The 22,572-nt window shown below is 33.4% G+C and overlaps 4 protein-coding genes across 4 annotated transcripts; 1 reads left to right on the forward strand and 3 right to left on the reverse strand.

Annotated features, from left to right (window-relative positions):
• The first annotated feature begins 801 nt into the window (after window positions 1-801).
• On the forward strand, window positions 802-4,046 carry LOC129874276 (pyruvate decarboxylase 1). Its single transcript, XM_055949535.1, has 7 exons — window positions 802-1,463; window positions 1,726-1,889; window positions 2,022-2,583; window positions 2,740-2,828; window positions 2,992-3,109; window positions 3,308-3,496; window positions 3,602-4,046. Exons 1-7 carry the CDS (start codon window positions 993-995, stop codon window positions 3,770-3,772), a joined length of 1,764 nt encoding a protein of 587 aa, XP_055805510.1. The 5' UTR covers window positions 802-992; the 3' UTR covers window positions 3,773-4,046.
• A 649-nt stretch (window positions 4,047-4,695) lies between these two features.
• LOC129872650 (mitogen-activated protein kinase kinase kinase 17-like) lies at window positions 4,696-5,607 on the reverse strand. The gene has a single exon (XM_055947581.1). The coding sequence runs from the start codon at window positions 5,605-5,607 to the stop codon at window positions 4,696-4,698; it is 912 nt and encodes a 303-aa protein (XP_055803556.1).
• A 3,525-nt stretch (window positions 5,608-9,132) lies between these two features.
• Window positions 9,133-10,395, reverse strand: LOC129873571 (transcription factor TCP13-like). The gene has a single exon (XM_055948690.1). The coding sequence runs from the start codon at window positions 10,262-10,264 to the stop codon at window positions 9,248-9,250; it is 1,017 nt and encodes a 338-aa protein (XP_055804665.1). The 5' UTR covers window positions 10,265-10,395; the 3' UTR covers window positions 9,133-9,247.
• Window positions 10,396-14,919: 4,524 nt separating this feature from the next.
• LOC129874965 (protein IQ-DOMAIN 9-like) lies at window positions 14,920-21,034 on the reverse strand. Its single transcript, XM_055950364.1, has 6 exons — window positions 20,786-21,034; window positions 18,903-19,008; window positions 18,283-18,450; window positions 16,582-16,809; window positions 15,723-15,836; window positions 14,920-15,640 (listed from the first exon to the last, which is right to left on the reverse strand). Exons 2-6 carry the CDS (start codon window positions 18,975-18,977, stop codon window positions 15,365-15,367), a joined length of 861 nt encoding a protein of 286 aa, XP_055806339.1. The 5' UTR covers window positions 18,978-19,008; window positions 20,786-21,034; the 3' UTR covers window positions 14,920-15,364.
• Window positions 21,035-22,572: the final 1,538 nt, after the last annotated feature.

Genomic DNA, 22,572 nt, shown 5'->3' on the forward strand with positions numbered 1-22,572 from the left:
GACAAGTAAAAATAAATGGAGAGAAATATTAAAAACATCTCTAAATTTGACTTTCAATATCAAATTATTGACAGTCTTAAAAAATCATCCCCTACTTGACTAACACTCCTAGCATGAATGAAATGTACTTCTAAATTCTTGTCAAATTTAAAAATATTTTCAACGCTTTTCTTAATTTTTTATTAAAATTTGAGACCATTTATTATGTCATCAGATTAAAATTGTATTATTTATTCGTCAAGTATATATATGTAACGCATATAATGTTTTGATGAGGCATATTCGGTTCGAGTTAATTTAATAAACCTAATTACCTGTTGTAATTGAAACAACCAAGTATCAAACAGTCAACAAGTCGCCCAAGTTGAAAAATTAAACACTTTGTTTTATTATGAAACCAAGACCGCCTCTGTTTTTTCTTTTCCTAAAGCCGCGGTGTTACTCTATTCTCCATTATCAAACCCAGTGGTACATAAATAAATTAGTACTTACTATTTAATTCAATCAAAAGATGTCTACCAATTCTTTTCCCAAAAAGAGGATCATTTGAATAATTGTCCATTCTCCTAAAGACCTTACGAATTATTTAGGGTGTGATATAAAATATAAGGTATAATAATTTTAAATAAAATATAAAATTATTTTATTTTATATTTAATTAAAAATATTAAATAATTTTTGAAATATTTATCTTATTATTTATATTATAAAGATGAAATAACTTATCTCATATATACAATAAAATAATTTATTCTGAAATAATTTATTCCCTAATAATATACTATTCTTTCAGTGCAGTGTACATTGTACAGTAGCAGTTTTTTTTCTTGCCCACTGTCTTCAAAACCATCACCTTGAATCCTGATTATCATAAGCAACTATATAAAAACACCCTTAATCACAGTTCACACCCATCTTCAAAACCAATAATTCTAAATCAATTTTCTTCTACAAATCATCACAAGACAAAATTATTGACAAAGAACTCAGAAATGGAGGGTAACAATGCAATCGGTTCCACGCCTCATTCAGCTTCAGTTCCGGCGAGCTTGCCGTGTGGAGTTGGGACTCTAGGTCGGCACTTGGCTCGTCGGTTAGTACAAATCGGCGTGAAGGATGTGTTTTCAGTTCCCGGCGACTTCAACTTGACGTTGTTGGATCATCTGATTGCGGAGCCGGAGCTGAATTTGATCGGCTGTTGTAACGAGCTGAACGCGGGGTACGCCGCCGATGGGTACGCACGTGCGAAAGGGGTGGGAGCATGTGTGGTGACGTTCACTGTAGGGGGACTGAGTGTGCTTAATGCTATTGCTGGGGCATACAGTGAGAATTTGCCTGTGATTTGTATTGTTGGTGGGCCTAATTCGAATGACTATGGTACCAACAGAATTTTGCATCATACTATTGGCCTACCAGATTTTAGCCAGGAACTTAGGTGTTTTCAAACTGTTACTTGTACTCAGGTAATTCATATATTCCCTGCATATGCTCGTTTTATTACTGTAACTTGTGCTGCAATTGGGCGCTTTTCTGATGACAGTTGCTCTGACTTCATTCATCACATACATTATGTGCTTAATTCTTGATTAGAGAATTACTACTAGTTTAGTTCTTTTACATTGATTTAGGTAATTGCGTTGGACTATATTGTTGAACATATGCGTTGTTATGTTAATGTATTTGGAGATGTTCAGTGAAAGTGATCAAGTTGGTATAATGTAACAGGTAGTGGTGAATAACTTGGATGATGCACATGAATTGATTGATACTGCAATTTCAACTGCTCTGAAGGAGAGCAAACCAGTTTACATTAGCATAGGTTGCAATTTGCCTGGGATCGCTCATCCCACATTTGCTAGAGAACCTGTTCCTTTCTATCTTGCTCCAAAGTATGTTCTTCCCTGTTCATTTATTTACATATATGTTCCATTTCCCGAATCAACGTTGATTCTTTTAACCATTTTAGTGGAAGAATCTACGGTTTATTAGGCTTTTGTCTTAAAAGGGAAATGCATTTGCAGGGTCAGCAATCAACTAGGATTAGAAGCAGCTGTGGAAGCAGCAGCAGAGTTCTTGAACAAGTCTGTAAAGCCGGTTATTGTGGGAGGTCCCAAAGTAAGAGTGGCAAAAGCACAAAAGGCCTTTGTGGAACTTGCTGATGCCTGTGGCTATCCGATTGCAGTAATGCCATCTGGCAAGGGACTGGTGCCAGAGCACCACCCTAGTTTCATTGGGACATACTGGGGAGCAGTGAGCTCTAGTTTTTGTGGGGAGATTGTTGAATCTGCAGATGCTTATGTCTTTGTTGGCCCCATCTTCAATGACTACAGCTCTGTTGGATACTCGTTGCTGATTAAAAAGGAGAAGTTGATTGTTGTTGAACCTAATCGTGTGACTATTGGAAATGGCCCCTCCTTTGGTTGGGTGTTCATGACTGATTTCTTGAGTGCATTGGCCAAAAAGCTGAAGAAGAATAACACTGCTTTGGAGAATCATCATCGTATTTATGTCCCTCCAGGTGTTGCCTTAAAACGCGAGAAGGATGAACTTCTTCGAGTCAATATACTCTTCAAGCACATCCAGGTAAATATTAATTCTGATTAACAAAGAACACATTATAAAAGGAATTGATTATTACATGATGAATTGACAGTATAAATACAACAGAGTAAAAAAAAAGGAATTCTTATGTTCCCTGGAAGTTTTAATTTGTTCACTTTGCTTTTTTTTCATTCACAGGAAATGCTAAGCGGTAACACTGCAGTGATTGCAGAGACTGGGGACTCGTGGTTCAATTGTCAGAAGCTAAATCTTCCTGAAAATTGCGGGTAAGCTCGACTCTAACTTTATTCTAAATCCAGCTTAGGAGGAGTAGAATCGAAAAGTATTAATGGAAGAACAAGACAACTTGACATCATATCAATCTCAATAACAGTTCATGAAGTCTGATTGTAGCTATATTAAGATAAAGTTCTATTCAAATACTTGCAGGTTTGAATTCCAGATGCAGTATGGATCCATTGGCTGGTCAGTCGGCGCCACTCTCGGTTATGCTCAGGCTGCTATAGATAAACGTATCATCGCCTGTATTGGTGATGGAAGCTTCCAGGTCAGTTGCTCATATTGGTTGTGAATTATGATCATACTCTCAACTATCCTCATTTTTTTCGCTTCTCAAGACGCATTAGCATACTACTTGAAGAATGTAGTTAATGTTTTTATGTATAATAACCATTTTACTTGTTTTTATTAAAGTGAATTAAGAGAAACATAATTATGAAAGCTAAAACTCTTTTTGGTTGCATAGGTTACTGCTCAAGATATATCAACCATGATAAGATGTGCACAAAAGAACATTATATTTCTCATCAACAACGGAGGTTATACCATTGAAGTAGAGATTCATGATGGCCCATATAACGTGATTAAGAATTGGGACTACACTGGTCTTGTGAATGCTATCCACAATGGTGAAGGCAAATGTTGGACTGCGAAGGTCAGTATTTATGAACACGTTGTAACATCTTTCATTCTTGCAATTTGAAAAACCCTCTGTGCAACATGCACCTATGCAGAAATTGATGTAGATATGTCATTGCAGGTAAAGACGGAGGAGGACCTGACCGAGGCAATAGCAACAGCGACAAGCACACACAAGGACTCCTTGTGTTTCATTGAAGTCTTTGTGCACAAGGATGATACTAGCAAAGAGCTTTTGGAATGGGGATCGCGTGTTTCTGCAGCTAATAGCCGTCCTCCTAATCCTCAGTAGCGAGCTATCGTTGTCCAAAATAAGACACCAGGAAAAGGCTTAAGAATTTGAATGTTTTCCCTTATACGTTTATGTCCTGTTTTTGTATTCCATAACTTTGAATCTTCATCGTCCATAAAATTTCTTCTCAGCCTATAATAATATTGCTCTCTATTGGATATTGGCAACAAAAATACCTTTGATGCTACTTGCTGATATCAAAATGATTCTTTAATTTCTCGAGTCTTAATTCACTATTAGTGACAATGAACATGGTTTTAAATCTAATTCTCCACTTTTCATCTTCAAGCGTGACATTTTTTAATATTGTTGATCAATTATTCTCCTCCTCTCAATAATAATATTGTTGATCACTTTTAATTTTTCACGTGTCTGTCACCTTTTTATGTTCAACATAGGTAAATATCCCAACCAATTCCACATATTCTCAAATTCTTCCAGTACAAAGAAAAAACAAAATAGAACTAAACTTCCTAAAAACCCATCTATTTAGCCAACAACGGCTTCTTCCCGTCAAAATTCAAGTAAACATAACAAAAAGAAAAGAAAAAAGTGGATTAAATATCCTACAAAAATATGTTCCCCTTATAAAAAAACAATTAATAATAAGATTGAAGAGCAAGATAGTATATGAGTAATAATAACCATCCTGATAAGGGGAATTAGACGTCACTCGACTACCTACTAATCTTCTATCCAAATTCTCGATCTACATATATATCTTTCTAAATAGGATCATGTCTTCTGTAAGCTGCAAAAATATATCATTATCTCCTTTGATCATTGATCGATCTGCTGCCATGTGACCAGGAGGTCATGGGTTCAAGCCTTGGAAACAGCCTCTGGCAGAAATGCAAGGTAAGGCTGCGTACAACAGACCCTTGTGGTTGGGCCCTTCCCCGGACCCTGCGCATAGCGGGAGCTTAAGTGCACCGGGCTGCCCTTTTATCATTGATCGATCTCCTTATTTTGGCTTTCCATTCCTCACAAGTTGTAGTAAACAAATGACGCTCCGAAACCCAATAATCACCAAAAGGATTATCATTAACAATACTAGGAATGCTGATCTCACAGGTACTAATTGCATTCTGAATAAAAGGATGATTAATTAGTGTATCCAAATTCAATAATCTACCAGTAAAATTACAAAGTAAACAATTGATCACAAAATATTTAGCCATCATAGAAACACTATTGTCCATAAACTCTTCATTATTAGTATCACAACCATAAATCTCACGTTGATATTTCTCAATCTCTCCCCCAAACCAAGTTGGATTTCCGGTGAGCATCTTTGCGACAATGCATCCTACAGAGCAAACATCGAAAACTAGATGCTTACGACTTGTTACTTCTTTGGCTGATCCAAAATCAGCAATTTTTACCGACTTGTTACTCTGAAAAACAAGTATATTACTCAATTTTATATCCCCATGACAAAAACCTTTGTTATGAATGTGACGAAGACCCATCAAAAGTTGATACGCATAGCGTGCTGCCTCGGATTCTAAAATTCTTCCATTAAAAAGTATGAGATCTCGTAAAGTGCCACTAGGGGCGCATTCGAGCAAGAGATTGTATGTCCACCTTGCGTATTCGACACTCTGATCTTCCCCAAAACATTGAATGATGTAAGGCGAACCTTTTAATTGGTTCAAGATTTTTCCTTCTTTTTGTAGCACAAACGACTCCTCCTTGTCAACTTCTGCGGATTTGACTGCTACTATTTTTAAATAATTCTTGGCGGAAAAAGGTGTTGCCAAATATACCGGGCCGTTAGATCCAACTCCAAGAACGTACTGTTTTTTCCAATGCATATGTGTTGTTATCTTCATTGCTTTAAGCTCTTGAATCTCACTACAAGTTGTCTCTAATTCTCTCAAATCAATATCTCCTATTTATAATAGTGCAAAGTCGAATTGAACTAAGACAAAAACTTATTCCAATATAAACTAGGACAAACAAATCCTAATCAGACAAGAATTAAATAAATATCAAACAATGAATTCTAAACAACTTAGGATTCCTACCCCAATATTGAATTATTATTCCTATAATAATAGATGGATTTGCCAACGAGCACTGAAAATAGCTCTAGCTGGGTTGGATAATTAATATTGGTATTTCTGTATGTATCAAATTTGTAAATATATTACCAATAAATCTTACGCTGCATTGATGGTTTTGGTACGTATGCTGGGAACCCCTTTACTATTGGCCCTTGAAATTAAGTATCTATCTCATATTAGTTGTCCACCTTTAATTGTTTCAAATTATTTGTCAGCTTACAAAATCAAAATAGGATTAGTTAAATTTTTTTCATTTTACCCTTACAATTAATCTATATTATATTAAAAGCATGAATACCCTTAAAATATTAATTAAATTTTTTGCCCTTCATTAAAAGACTTTGTTTTAGATAATATCATCTTTTCACTATTTCCTCCAATTATTATCATTTAATTATTATCCTAATATATGTAGGACTTTAAAATTAACTACAATATAATCTTTATTTGATCTATAAGAAATCATATTATATTAACACTTCTATATCGATTACCTTATTTAAAAAATCATTTGTATTTTATTTGTTTGTGTTCGTTGCTTTTGGGCTTATAGCCAACTTTGTATATTTGTTTTATTTAATAAAATTTGGTCTTTTGGCATGTTAGATTTTTTTAAAATATCATTAATAAAATAAGATTTTTAAAAAAAAGATATATATATATATATATATATATATTAAAAGTGTGAATTTCGTTAATAATATTGTTTGAATTTTTTGCCCTTCATTAAGACACTTTGTTTTAGAAAAAATCATCTTTTCATTATGTTTCTTACCATTATTTTAATGATATTAAATATGGATTATAATAAACATAATAAAAATTAAATAAAAAATATTTTCTTATTATGGTTAATTCCTACGTGGAGAATCTTTTTCCCAAAAAATAGACTTGATCCAAAAAAAAATAGTTAAAAAGATTTTTAAAACGTCCAAAAATATAGGCTAAAAAGGGGCGAAAATGGTTTATAAAATAGGCAAATTATGCGGATAAATAAATATATACTAGTTAATTAGCTAATATAGCTATAGTTTGAATTAATTATGGCTCGCGACAAACATCTAGCTGTAATTACAGTTTGAATTTTGTATAATTCGCGCGATTTATACAAACGCTGTGCGCGAATCGAATTGTATAGAGAAATATACAAATACTACAAATTGTATATCGAATTACACAAACGTTGTGCATGAATTGTATAGTAAAATATATAAACGTTATACAAAAATTATGAATATAGCAGATTATATAAACGTATACAAATGCTGCGAGAATTATACAAACGCTGCTATAACTTTAGCTACGAATTGTAATTAGCAAAGTATAGTTATGCAGCATAAATTAAGATATTTTTAGTAGCTATATACGAAAAATTCCCCAAAAATTTATCAAAAATAGGTAAAAGTATTCTTCCAAAATAATAGGCAAGTTTAAAAAACATCAAAAAAAATAGGCATTGAAAAGTCAAGAAATGATTTTCAAAATAGGGAGATAAAGGTCCAAAAAATAGCCCCCCAAAAAAGGAAAAAACCAAAAAAGAGTCCAAGAAAATAGACAAAAAAATCAAACAAAAAAATGTGATGTCTTGGACTTCTAACTTTGAAATATAACTTTGATAATAAATTGCTAAGTTATACGTGCAAATCACGTACCCTAAACTAGTTTTTTTAAAAGTATAAAAAAAATTATTAAGTCCTAAAAAAATTCCCTAAGAGGTAACTTAGAAAAACTGTCATTCTTATTTATGATTTTTTAAGAAACATGTAATAAAAACGAAAAATTAATATAGGACGGAGATAGTACCTCTTTTTATCGACTATAGAAATTAAGTAGCCCCCCAAAAATAAAATTAAGTAGCCACATGAATGAAAAGTTGCTTTTCTATCACCCATCATTGCTGAGTGAAAAGACACTCGTGAAACAACCCAACGGGGTCACTATATATGTCCCAAGTTAATCGAACATAGATAAAAACCTGAGTTATAAGCTCAGTGACATTATAAAACATATTCACATAATTAAGTGATTTAACAAAATTAGCATTTAAATTCTATGAATTATTAGTGTAAATGATATTTACACAATCAAGTCAGTAATAAGATAGTAAATCTCTCTGATAAACATTAGTAATAACCTTATAAAATAGTTACGGACATTGCATTGCTAGTGCTATATAACTTTATTCCTAAAGATAATTATAGGTAAATTGATAAGAAATACTAATTGGTAAAACCAATAAAAACAGTATTAATGGACATGCTATAATAGGTTAATTATACAAGCTAACTGTGTAGAAAAAGTTAAATTGCCCGCGCATATAACTTAAATCTATTAGTTATATAGTATGAATAATAATTAATAATGACATATGAATCTTTCACCCTCTAAAATGATTTCCTCAATTTGTGTTGCTGTATTGCCCTAATTTATTTTGCAATGCCATATGGGTAACGCCTACTTGTGTGCAAAGTTTCTTAGAAGACAAAAAAAGAAGGTTGAAAAAGAGAGGCAAATTACTTAAGAAGTGATAACTCTAAGATCACGTTTGATTGGAAAATAAGTTATTTGAAATTAGTTATCGTTTATCCCTCTTACGGTGAGCCCTAAGTGAGAGGGACTTACATCAGAATTCACACCTAAATGAGGCTGACAATTGGGACTTGAATGCGTGCAATAGTAACACACATTTGATTGAAACTGGTCAGTAAGAGGCCAGTACTGTGTGCTGCTTTTATTTGAATGCCTTTGCTGCCTATAGAACTACTGACAACTATCAGCAGTGTAGCATTAACAATCTAAACATTTATGAATATGATGATGATGTACCTAAGTAACAATTATCACTGCTTCTAGATCCTGTGTACTAACTGAAAATGGCCAAATTTTTGAAAACACCCTACTTTCTTTTATCCCTTTAATTTGATTCCTTAATAGCTACAACACCCTTTTCGACTTTCTTTCATTAATTCAAGGAATCTTCTTCCTCTTGACTTTGGACTCTATAAACTATTCATCGATTTTCTAGTCGTTTGGTTGGAGGGATTAGGTGGGTTATCCTGATTTAGAATTTGAGATTAAATTTATCTTATGGTATATCATGGTTCGTTTTCCTCTTCTTCACTCGTGACCCCTCCAAATTGAGATTATGAATCTTTTGATGAGGTGCTGTTCATCCAGTTAACGCAAAATTACACGAAAAATATGAATTTTACAGAAGTTTAATTGGAGACATCAAACAAGAAAGTGATAAAAATTATGATAAACATCTCATACCAAAAATACTACTAATAATAAATAACATAAAGAAATTCTGCATTTCTTTCACTCAGCAAAGATTTCAGCTCCTGAGAAAAGTCAAGAAGATTCTGGAAAAAAATGCTAGTCTTGATAATGCAGATGAAGTGGATCAAGAAGCAGAAAACAATGTACCCTGCTCCTCTTCTCCTTGAATTCTTGCAGCAGTAGAAATTCCTCCTGAGAAACCATCATTGGCAAATCCATAAGAAAGGGTCTCAAGTTGTGTGCTTAATGGATCACTGGTTAGAGGGAAGAAGCTGGACTGAAGGGGTTCCCTGTGAAAAAACACCTGATTTTGACTTAAAACTGATGGGAAATGATTAATTGAAGTTGTGGTTAAGAAGCTTCCTTGATGATGATGATGATTACCAGAGGAATGGATTGTGTCATCTTGTAAAGACTGGAAATTGAGAAAATGGCCATGTGGGTAGCTCTGGAACTCACTTAAAAATGGAATCTTGAAACCATCAGATGATGTAAACAAGTTGAAATTCTGAATTGGGATGTCATAATTCACCTCCTGCTTCTTGTTCTCATTTCCACATTCAGTATTGGAAACACCTCTGTTTTCTTGGCTAAATCTTGGACTCTGTTCTTGATCAAATGAATACTGCATTTTTTTGGCATTAAGTTTAGTACAGTGGAAATTATTAGGGAACTCACCAAGAGCATCAATTGCAGCTTTAGCTTCTTTAATCAGCCAATCAATGGCTTTACTTGGACGGTCATAGCCAAGCCTATCTTGCACATCATAGAACTGAATTGCAGTGTTTGGTGAAAGCCTAACTCTTCTATCCTTCGGACCCTTTGCAGTTGAAACCTTGCTGTGCCTGTCTTTCCTTCCTGTGGCTCGAATAATTCGGCCTCCATGGACTTCTATCACATCTTTTGTAGCTCTCTTTGGCTTCATTTTTTTTGTTACTTTGTTCAATTCTTGTTCACATGCTGTGAAATTAGCCCATTTTTCTGGTTTTTGGCAGAGTGACTGTGGCAGCTGCTGGAAGTTCTGGTTTTGGTAGTGACTTTGAAGGTTTTCAATGCCATTTTCTTGAAAAACTTCCTCTTCCTCCTCCTCTTCTTCTTCTGATCCATCTTCTTCATCTGATACTTGAAACTGATGATTCATTGGAGGATTCAGATTGGAAGTAGTCTATCTCCACCGTCCTCTCTTCCACCTTTTAACTTTTTAGTGTTGGCACTTGGCGAATGGCAATGACAGCTTTAATAATAAAGCCACTGTGACTTTGGGCCCTTAAAGATTAGCTTTACATAAGCTAATAGTAACGTTGTAACTAGTAAGCAGTAAGACCAAAAGGGTTGATATAAAATATCATGGAAATTTGACATGCTTTCGATGTGAATATTAATTAATAGAATCCAAAATGGGTATCGGACAACAGGTGAGCCAAAAAAATTGTAAAGAATGTGAGCTAAAGCAAGTACAAATACACAAGTATGGTAGAGCATATAGGACTTTCAGGTGTGTGCCCCAGTTTGGTTAAATATATGTCCCTATCATATATGCAGATAAATTATACATAACAACAAATATTGAGTATGTAAAAATGAAGAGAAACCATTTTACCTTCATGCATGTAGGCCCTAGAGGGAAAAAGATAACACCGGAACATTTGGTACATTCCTCACTCATAATGAAACAGGAGATTTAAAACAGAGTTAGAAATTAATTGGGTAAAGACTAAAGTAATGTTTATCTTTTAGTATATAAAGGTTGCACCTTTGGCAAAATCATTCACTATTATTTACCCTCCTTCATTTACAACATCCCCTATTTATATAGTGTTCAATAACATTATGTGTGTCGTTTTCAATATGATCATTGTTCTAACGTACAGGTTACAATTTTCTATTCAGAACTTATATGTGTATGTAAGAAAACACATATAAATAGAGTTAACTAGACATGTATTACAAAAATCACACTCTCAACTCAGAGATCGCGTTATCTAAATATTGAATATCACCATCCTCCAATTTGGGATTTTAAAAAAATGAAATTGAAGGAATCCTTCTTAATATTAGCATATCTCCTCTTATCCAAATAATGAAATAGAAGTATACAACTATGCCTATTCTTTAATTTCCTGTCTTCTAGCCAAACAAACCCCAACCCTCTCACCCTAAATCATTGATTGCCCAGTGTCCCAACAAGGAAAAAAGCCAACTCATTGTACTCTTTGGGATTCACATCGATCTCACTTTTTATGACATCCATCGAGTGTACTGCACCATACAACCCCTCAGTACAAATAGTTATTACTACTGTTTTTAAGTTACTTTAACCTGCTAGATCACCAGAAACATTTGCCTGATATTAATTAATCACCAAGCTTAAAGCATCTCTTGTTTACAGTAATAAATTCATGAGAATAGGTTACTGAACGAATATGACACTCTACCCACTTCATTTCTTGAGGCTTGAGGCGGACTTATGTGGTGTGACAGAGTCAGAATTATTATTTTTTAGAAAAAAAGATTCAAAATAATTTTTAAATAATGTCACAACTAGGAATTGTAATTTGAACCTACAATCTAAAGTAATTTGTTGTACGTATCCTTTACCATTATATAAAACGTTTATTCTTATGCATGAAAATTTTGTTTTATTTATATGTACGTGCGTAATATACTTTCCGTCTCATACTTATACCGTAATTAGAAAATACACAAGTAGTATCGACCTATTGCAGCAATTCAATTTGTAGAATGGTTCTGGTCTATTAGCTAGGGTCGTGGTGTGCTCTATGGCTTTCCTTTGTCCCAAATTAATTGACACTATTTACTATGCTAATTTTTCAAGCGTTGTCGTTCCGTTTAGTTTGAGGGCCCTCTTGGGCTCAGGAACAAGAACAAATTATATTGCATGCGTGCATGTGCATGGTCTTTTATTACCCTACTACTGTATATCACGTGAATCCATTCCTTCCTTTTCATGCTCTTTTATCATCCACTACTATACCATGTGATCAACACCTTTTTCTTCTTCTTTTTTTCCCTTAAGACATTAATTTCTTATATGATCACTCAATTAAGATAATACTCTCTCCGATTCGCCTCAATTTATATGATATAGTTTGATTTGATACGGAGTTTAAAAAAGAAAGAATTTTAAAACTTGTGGTATAAAACAACTAAACAAGTTATAGATGTTTGTGTGGCTATAAATTATCTCATTATGGGTAAAATGAATGTTAAAATTAAATTGTTATTAAATATAGAATTGTGTTATTCTTTTTTGGACTAATTAAAAAAGAAAGTGTACATCATATATAAATTGGGAGAGAAAGATAAACTATTACTTGAGTGACAACTCAAAATCTAAGTTGACGCCTAATCATAGATATAGATTGAATGTAGAATGATAACCAATGTATTTACGTAAACAAATTCTAAATTGACAAGGTACCACGAGCTCCTAATTGTTACGTTGGTTGATTAAACTTGATAAGATTATGTCTTAATATAAAAAAATATAAAAGAAATTGTTAAATGCCACTGGCTTCCCCGTGAAGGAAGAATTTATCTGTAATATGTTTGACATGCAAAATTTAATTGCTGCCAACTATCAAAGAGATGGGTGTATCACGTGTAGTACAATAGAGTCTTATAGTCCCGGTCTTCTCTGAACCCGTGCACAGAGGGAATTTTAGTGTATCAGACTTCTTTTTATTTTAATGCTTGTATTATGCAAAATGTTTTGGACATTTCTCAAAATTTAATTTCCTGTACAGTACTCACATTGCATGTTTCATAAGAATACAAAGAAGTACTAAGTTGGAGCTTTGCAGTATCACTAGCAAACGTGAAAGAGAATACACTAAAAAATCGAGACAGGAATTTTGTTTTCCCATTTCGGTTGAAGAAGTAATTAATAGATAGGTGAAACAAATTAAAGTAAGTTGTAACTTCATATATTAAAACTTCAAGATATGTTGTTAATTGATAATTAAGGGCTACTAGCTTATAAATTAGTCACAAATTATAGATTTGGTTTTCTCTAATTCAATCCATTATTCCTTAAATCTTTCCTTTGTTACAGCCAATAACTCTAGTCAGCCTAAAAGCTGAAAATTGTCGTCTAAGAGAAAATTAAAGGTGCATAATTGGCTTCAATTAGTTGAATATTCATTAAGAAATTTTATGTAGCCGTTATGTGTATTACCCCTATTCCTTTTAAGCATTTAGTGCTAATTTTTTTCTATTTTCCCCCTCCACCACGTGATCTATGTACATCTATATGGCTCTAAATGGTCAAATTCAATATTTACATCAAATCAATAAATATAAGACTGTATTTTTACACACACTTATCACTTAATTTTGGTTAAGAAATATATAAATTCTCGTTTTTACTTTTCACTGTTAAATTGTTTAATTTAGTTCATAAATAATCATCACGTAAATATTTAATAACTTTCCCTACATTAAAGTAACTTTACTTTAAGCCAAACTATATATATTCATATCGTGAAGATAATGATGGCTTTACTTCAATTAGAAATAGGATGTAACAGTGGGAATATCTCTATACATAGTGTCTCAAATATTCATTCCTCATCATATATATATAGTAGTGTCATATAAAAGTATCTCCTTGCCTTTGAGATTAGGGAAAATAAAGACAGAAAATGAAAGAAATAAGTAATTCGCATATTTAAGTTGCTTCATTTTATCTTTTTAGGCATGCATAAAGTTGAGTGGATGGCTTAGAAACAAAATTCAGAACCCACGCCGTGTTTCAGTTGCTTCATTTTATCTTTTTAGGCATGCATTTTCTTGTGAATTTTCAAGTATCTATAAGTCCCGGCCCATTACTTTTTCATCATCTTTTACATGTATTTTTTTTTAGGAAAAATGTTTTTTAATTAATAATTACTTATTTTAGCGATATTTTTTATTTATTACCATTTATAACAATATATAACAATATTATGATATATCTTTCATGTATTAAAATTGAATTATGCATGCAATATAAATGTTTTAAAATATATTATACTTGTTTGGTAAGAAATTGACACAATGTATTATAAGTGTATTAAAGTATGTGATAAATATACTATCCATGAATAAAACTTGTATTATATGAGTTTTATAAATTATTTCGCTAATATGTATTAAAATTGTATTATAATTGTATTATAAGTGTTCAGTGAAAAAAAATATTATTGCTATAAATGGTAAATATTTTCTTAATGTAGTATGTTTATGTAAATTTCCCTTTTTTTTTTATCATGGTGTCTGAGCCAGCTTTCGTACACCTCGACTAATTCCACGAGATACCTGTCACCTCCCACTAATGGCACACACCATGTAACTCTCTGTCCACCAAGACTAGGACAGATGAAAAGAATCATGTAGTATTTAATGCCCATAAAATGGAAGTGTTTGCTTCAATGTATCTATTGATAAATTAGATGGCCGAAGAGTACATTTAAGTTTCCGTTACTAATTTAACCTATGTCTCTCAGCTTATAACCATACCATCAAATAAAGCAGCCAGGGGATGCAGAGTTTATTGCTATATGCATGGTATTAAAAAAGCAAAGCAACATTATTCCTGTTGGTCCTGAAGACACTGCTTCTTCTCCCTTCCATCTGCATGCTAATCTGATCAAATGGAGAAAGGAACACACGCACGCACACACAGAAATATATATTCGTTGAAAGATTTCGAGCTGCTATTACTGCAAATATGTAATTATAGTAAGCTGCTGACTTGCCTTTTTGAACAGCAGGGAAGAAAAACAATCCATACAATTAAAAAGTCACACCACATTTAGGTTGAAAATTTATATGATGTACAACACATGTTTTGGGTAAAAGATTGATTCCAAAATTAAACTATAAATAGATGGAGGAGCAGAATATTCTGGGCACTCCAAGCTATAATATTAATGCTCTTGAATGAGGTGACATCTATACACATGTTAACCTATGAATAACTTATCATCTTAGATAAACATATAGAGACAAGAATTTGGGAAAATAAAGAAAACGATGGCAAACTCTCAGACAAAAAGCAATGTACATACATCAACTTAGGCTCGATGATTAAACTTACTAGTTTTTTTTTCCACCTCCATCATCAGCAATATGCAAAAACCCCGAAATGTCTTGGCTTCAACGTCTTATATTTTCAGTTATGTTCTACTACCACCTCTTGTTTTTAACTGCCGGCCTCCTTAACTTTGCTGCACACTTTTTATGCAGCTACTTCATTGGACTTTTTAGCTTTTATAGTGCCCTTCCCATTGGGATAAGTTAATTTAACAGAAATTGGTGTTTTCTTTGTCGGGCTAGTAATACTTTTAGTGGTCTTGCTTGCTTTATCGTTGACTTTCTTTGGACTTGCATGAACAAGAACTCGGCTTTCCCATGGTCGAGCAGCAACCCAGCGATCCATCCAGCTCCAGCCCCAATTAGCTTTGCCCATTTCATTATTTCCAGATGCAGATACTGTGTTTGAATTGGCCCTCCACTGTAACATAATATTTCAGTAGGAATTCTGTTCTGAAATCGCAGTGTAAACAAGCTGAAAATCGTCATCCAGTTTAATATACCTGATGAGAAAATGCATACGCCATAGCTCGTTCCCGTTTAATAGCTGCTTCTTCTCTCTGGTGAATCCTTGCTAGAATAACTTCCATTGTTTCAGGGCCACCACTCCAATCTATCTGTCAGACGTTCACTCATGTTAGAGAGAAAGAATTTTGTCGGTAGGACTTTAAATTGCACCATGGCCAAGATTAGGCAAACACAACTAGAGGAAAACGATCTAAATATGGGTTTGTGCAAGTTTGTAGTTTGGCTTCTACTTTCTACTTTTTGCTAGAGAGAACAACAACAACAACTACTCCGCCTTAGTCCCAAATAGAGCATCATTCATAATCTTTGTCAAGTGAGAAGGCATCATAAGACATAGAAACTGTCATGAGCCCCTTGTGACTGGAGTACAAAAAAGATAAACATAATGCAGTTTAAGCATGGAGTTTGTCGAAAAGTTCTTGCACGAGAAGTTTATAGCCTGATTTCTGTTAAAGCAAAGGCATAAGATTATGAGAGTTTAGTGCCAGGAATTATACTCATATAAAAGAAAATGCTGCAAACTGGAGCTTTTATTTCCACACATTCCTTCTAATAGTAGAAATTTATTTTTATTTATCTTGCCACCAAAGAGGAATCTTCTCCAATGGATCATTTACATAGGGTTAACAGAAATGACAATTTAGTTGAATGATCAACAACAACAACCCAGTGAAATCCCACAACGTGGGGTCTGGGGAATTTAGTTGAATGATCAAGGCAAGAAAATCTCTTGATAGAAGAAAGAGAAAGCAGATACTGATTTGAAGGCTTCAAAGTCTGGGGAAAAAAGCTAGTAGGATAACAATAGCGGGCATAAGAATGTCACTAACTAACCTCTATATTTTGAAGCTTTGTCTCTAGCTTCAATTGATTCTCGTGCTTCTTCCGCTTAAGATGCCCTTCCATTACCATGTGGGCACGACGAGCTCTAATCTCACTTTGCATGGTGTTCCATGAACAGATATAGTTCAAAGCTGATGAAGTTTGTTTTTTCACTGAAGGACGTTGTGTCAGGGACTGTAACCTTGTATTTCCTTTCAATCGACGTAAAGTTTTCCTAGCCTGCAAAGAAAGAAAACTCTACTCAACCTAAAGAGAAGAGTTGAAGCACTTTCTTTTTGGATGATTCAGACAATAGTAAAACAATATCGTCTTGTGAGATAAGAGAAAATGACACCAATAAGAACCTAGAACAACAGCACCTGAGCATCAATTATGCACAGGATTATTTAAACAACTTTCTTACCATGCGCGTGCAGAAGTTTTTTCCATTACAGCAGTAAAATAAAGGTTTCCTTGATTAATGAGAGTTGTTTTCTTTTGGTTTCAAAGGTTTGAAAGATAATATTAGCCTGAGATGAGTTTAAATGGAGTACATGGTCAATGAGGAGTCACATAGCCGACCCCAACTAGTCTAGTGATTGAGGCACATTAATGGTTGTTACAAAGGTTTGAAAGATACACTCCCACTCTTATTTATTACTCCCTCTACTCCACTTCGTTTGACACTCTTTCCTGATTAGTTCATTCTAAAAAGAATGGCACAACAAATGTAATGGAGAGTTTAAGACCTCAAGTTAAAAGTTTTCTTTTATCTATTAAACTGTGTGCCAAGTCAAACTATGTCAAACAAAGTGAAACTGAGGGAGTATAATTTATCAGCTGACTAAAAGGATCTTTGGTCTAAAAGTCCAACATCTAGCTGAGACATCGGGAAGGGCACAATTTGATAGCCCTTGATTAGGAGAAAAGAATATAAAACATATGCAGCAGTTTTTGACGTAGCAATCCCAACCTAAGAGGTCTCTCTCTGCATATTTTGAGGTTATAGAAGCTCTCATCTGACATCATCGGTTCCCTTTTTACTAAATAAATCAATAAGTCACACTGGAAGGATAAAGCCATACAGGATATTTTAGTTCAAGTAATATTAAAAGATTTCACTAGTTAAAGGAGTGATCAAACAAGTGCAGTGGCAGTACAGAAAAGATATCGAAATCATTATGCTGGATACAATACCTCTCCCCTTTCTGGGAGACTGCAATCCTACTTTATAGCATGATACAAATAATTTTGATGGGAAATGTGTTACTAGTCATTTTATGTCACAATAATAACAAAAGATAGCTTTTGCCCATGCCATGGAATAAGATACCAGTAAATTTTCCAGCATTTTCCGAAGTAAATTCATAATTTTACCCATTCCTAGTGTCCCAACCCGGTCAAAGATACAAAAGCAACCATAAAGATGAATTGCAGGTGAGCGTTGAATAGTTAGGATGTTTTAGATACATAAAATATATTAAAATGCTATGCGCTTTAATTTGTTAGCGTCCTAATTAGGGAGTGTATGTCTGACGATCAGAACAGCAGACAGAAAGGAAGGTTTGTATCACCCTGTAAATGCAATATTTGAGTCTAACGAGAAATAATGAAGAAAAGTCACTCAAGAAATATATAGTTGCGAGAAGAATAAATCATAAAAGCATCTATATGCTAATTATTATAAAAAATAGTTGGATAAAATGCTTTTACCACATAAGCACGGAATGATGTCTGAATCTTAATAGCTGCTCTGTCCTCAATAGGCATTCCAAGTTCCCTTTGATTCTTGATCAAGACACCATTGGTTATTTTAGAAGGCTCTTTCTGCAGGAGATTATCCCCTATGCATCCATTAGATTTTTTGATCACTGATGTTCCCTGTCTCAAACTAAAAATATGAATCCAGTTGATCTTATAAAGTAATGGTGATTCTTAAATTTATAATAAAATATTGAAGGAATGGGTTGTCATGGACTAATGATTGCGGAAGCAGGATATCCAATAATGATAGATCTTGTTGCCTTAAGAGTACAATTTTTGTTTGAAGCACCATACAGAAATTTTAATTTGTGGTCTTAAGAGCTAAGAGTACAACTTTTTGTTTGAAGCACCAATTAAAAAGAAAAGGAAAAAGAGAGCGAAAAGAACAAAGCATTTAAACTTGGTAATCAGAGACAGCAGCCTGTTTTTTTTCCTAAGATCCTAAATACAATGTTAATCAAGCACCTTCCCTTTCTTGCCCACAATTACTATCACATTATGTAATATTATTATTCAGTAGGGACATCTAAGGAAAATGCATTAGCAACGAGACAAGTATGACAGCTTACCTTTATTTTTTTCGATCTCCCATCCTTTGCTTTTCTCATACCGATTACATTCTTAAGCCAGTCTACAGAACCCATTGCAGGTGCTTGTTATATAAGTCTTACTCAGCTGCAGCTCACAGAAAATGGAACATGGAACAGTATTAGTTAGGAAAATATCAAGATTGAAGGTATATCTATTACATATGCCAGGCTCTTATATTTTCTTGCAAGTGGATATTTCAAATGGTTGCACTATCCATGAAAATGTTCTTTAAACTAATCAAATTGACAACAAGAAGCCCTTTTACCCATAAAAAAGAATAAAAGGAGAAGTAACACTACATAACAGATAAAGAATGAAGCACACAAAAGACAGGCCTACAAGTTTAATAGTCGGAAATTTCACACTGTCTAATCGGTGATTAAATTAATTTATATTGGATTTCTGTTTCCTTTAAAGACTTGATGATAGTCTTTTAAATATATCTGAGTTACTTTACAGGCAGCACCAAATTCTTAATCGTTGGCTCGTGTTAACTTCATATTTCTCATTGGTGGTCTGCAGGGAGGTGAGAAATTTTGGTTGACTACAACTCTAGAAGGAAAATGTGTGATCATTACTTCCTAAACTCTGCCAAGATTAGGTTATGTTACCATAACAAGGTATAAGTGCTACTAATATTCAAGGAACTATTGAACAACGAGTGGAATAACTAAATACAGATAGTCCAAAAGTGAGAATGAAATAATGGTGCCCTGGGCCAAAAAAGCTATTCCCATATACTCACATAATCATTCAAACGACTTGTTAAAAGAAGTTCACGCAGCCTAGCCGCTTGACTACATCAGGAATTACTTATTATTACAAAAAACTTCACCTGAGCAGAGAAATACACAGTTCTCCCCGAATAATTAGCAAGCAACCAATTAATAACCCCACATCTTCCAACCATTATAAGAAAATTATCTAACATCTTACATATTTTACAACTGAAATGTTAGGTACTGCTTAATAAATCTCTTATACAAACAACTAGTTTGGATCTCCTTATGATAAGTATTGTCTGAAGCACAACTGCCTGACCTAAAAGATTAACCCTGGAAACCTGTCACAAAATTTCGACCGTGCACAACTTTGTAATGTTCAATGAACAAATGCCTCGTCCGTTTACACCCTAAGCACACAAACTTCAGTCAAACTACTATAACTGTAAAGATCCATTATGTGCTTAGACCTGTTTGATTTAGTCAGAACAAGAATGAACTTGCAAAGCCACTTAGTTCAAATTAGTCATTCTATATAATCAATTATGAATGAAGAGCAACAGGAAGTAACCTAGAGAAATTGAATCAATTCAAATACACATGACTTATTACTTATTCATGATCTAGGTATCGATTCCACTGATCTATAATTCATCCATTTATTCTATGCTAGTGTACAAGAGAAAAGCTCAATAATTTACCACCACCAACAACATATCCAGTGGAATTTCACAAGTGTGGTCTAGTATATGCACACCTTAGCACTACCTTCTCGTGGTAAAGAGGTTGTTTCTGAAAGACCTCGGCTCAATAATTTACCAAAATCATCTTAATTTCAATTTGGACTCTCAATCCACAAGCCCGTATCATCTCCTAATTTGACTTCTACTACCAAATTGTAACATCTTTAAACACATCTACTGACAGAAACAATATGAAGGAACCAATAATCAATCAAGATGACATCTTTTGATTGCTTTTTCCCATTAAGCAGACAGATTCTAATTTCTCTATGAGATTTCGAGAAAATAAATAACACCCATAAACATATATCCACCATAGACTAAGAAGAAGAGATAAAAATGTGAACTTTGAAACACAGAACAGAATAAACAAATAGTGGCTACAAGAAAGCATACCAGAGAAAAAAAACCTTCACTTGTTAGCTGTTTCTAGAAAATGGGGCATTTCCAAAATGCAAAGTTAAAACAGAATAAAAAGAGGAAAACCAAGTGACAGAGTAGTGATGGCAGTGGCAAAAAATAGGATGAGTAGAAGAGAAGAAATACTTGAGAAAGATGACATAAAAAAGAAAAGAAAAAACAAAAGGTTGGTACAATTTGATTGTTGTTGTGTGGAATATTGATATTTTGGCATGGCCCCCATGACACAAAGTTGTTGAGCATGTTTTCCAAAATAAGTTGAATCAGATATATATTTGTTGGACTAAAAAGGAGCAATAAATTTACTCTGTTAAAATTGGATTAGAAAAATGGGTCTTTCTGTCCTTAATCAAAGGAATCCCAATCAAGTTTTTTTGTTCTATATTAGTCAATAAACTGCTGCTGTAGGGACAGCACAACCACCATGGCATCCTTTCGGGTTTTGATTGAGATGTTCCTAATCCTTATTAGCACTAAATTATAGGCAATCGTTATGGCATAGTTGTTTTGTACTTTTGCTATTCACTTGTCTTTTCAATTCTACTTTACTTAAATTAAGGGTTTCAACTTTCATAAGGTAGAAATAAGATTGTGATATATTATCCTCTCAAAATTCTATTGTTATTGTGTAAATGATAGAGAATCGACAATTATTTTTTTTCTAATATGCACAGTATAAATCCTGCTTTAAACCTCTATTGTAATAGTCGCTCAACTTACTCGGTCATCTTTGTGGTTTTCGTAGACCATCTATCAAGAGTAGACAATGGAAACATTGTACTCGGGTACGTTTGTGGGGAAAAAATAGGGTCTTTACCCTAATATCTTTTTCACTTTTTTTTTAATTTCAATCTAATGTTTGATATCCACTTTAGGTCAATTCGTGTCGAAAAAATTTAAATTCACTTTGGAGGCAAAGCTCTCCATATAGAAGCTAACTCTATTCTCAATACTTGAAATTTCGAATTAAGGATGTCTAACTACTTACTCCATCATAATCAAAAATTATTATGGATCCACATAAACTCAATAACTTTTACTCAAATCATATATATATATATTAAAAAATTTAAATATTACATAAACTTCTAGATCCAACTTTGACCACAACCTTTGGTGTTTGACATAAAACAGTTCTTTTTGCGTTATAAACTACTCTTATAAGGGCAAATTATTCGTTAGTTTTGCAAAAAGTGTTTGTTTGAGCCAAATCTTTAATGGAAGCACATAATTCACTTTTAAATTTTTTCTGTAGCTCTAACAAACTCTTCTTTTTTTTTCTTTCTAAAAACTCAATAACTGAGTGTGCAAACTCCAACAACAATTCAAATGCCACGCACCTTAATTTAAAAAGAACAAAGAAGCATAGGTTGTTGTTTTACTTGTTTATCTTCCTTCTTTTTTATGCCACAATGATTGAGGATATGACAGAAAAATATTATTAATTATGCCAACTTAAGAATTAAGAATCCTCTATTGAATCTGATCTAGTGTGATCGACTAATCTTTTCTTATCCCTTCTTTTCAACATATTTTAAGGTCAAGATGGAAATCTTTTATTATCATCGTATCATATTATATATATTATTAAAAGTGAGAAAATTCTAAGTCCAAAATTAGATTATCATTTTGCTCCTACACTAAATTAAATTGCTATAAAATATCTAATTGAAAGACTGTTTTACTCTTGATGCAAGTATGTTTTTCGCACAATTGTAAATATAAATTCATTAAAATAATAAAACTGAAGTCATAAAAAATTA

Source organism: Solanum dulcamara, chromosome 11 (genome assembly GCF_947179165.1).
Source record: "Solanum dulcamara chromosome 11, daSolDulc1.2, whole genome shotgun sequence".
NCBI classification, from domain to species: domain Eukaryota; kingdom Viridiplantae; phylum Streptophyta; class Magnoliopsida; order Solanales; family Solanaceae; genus Solanum; species Solanum dulcamara.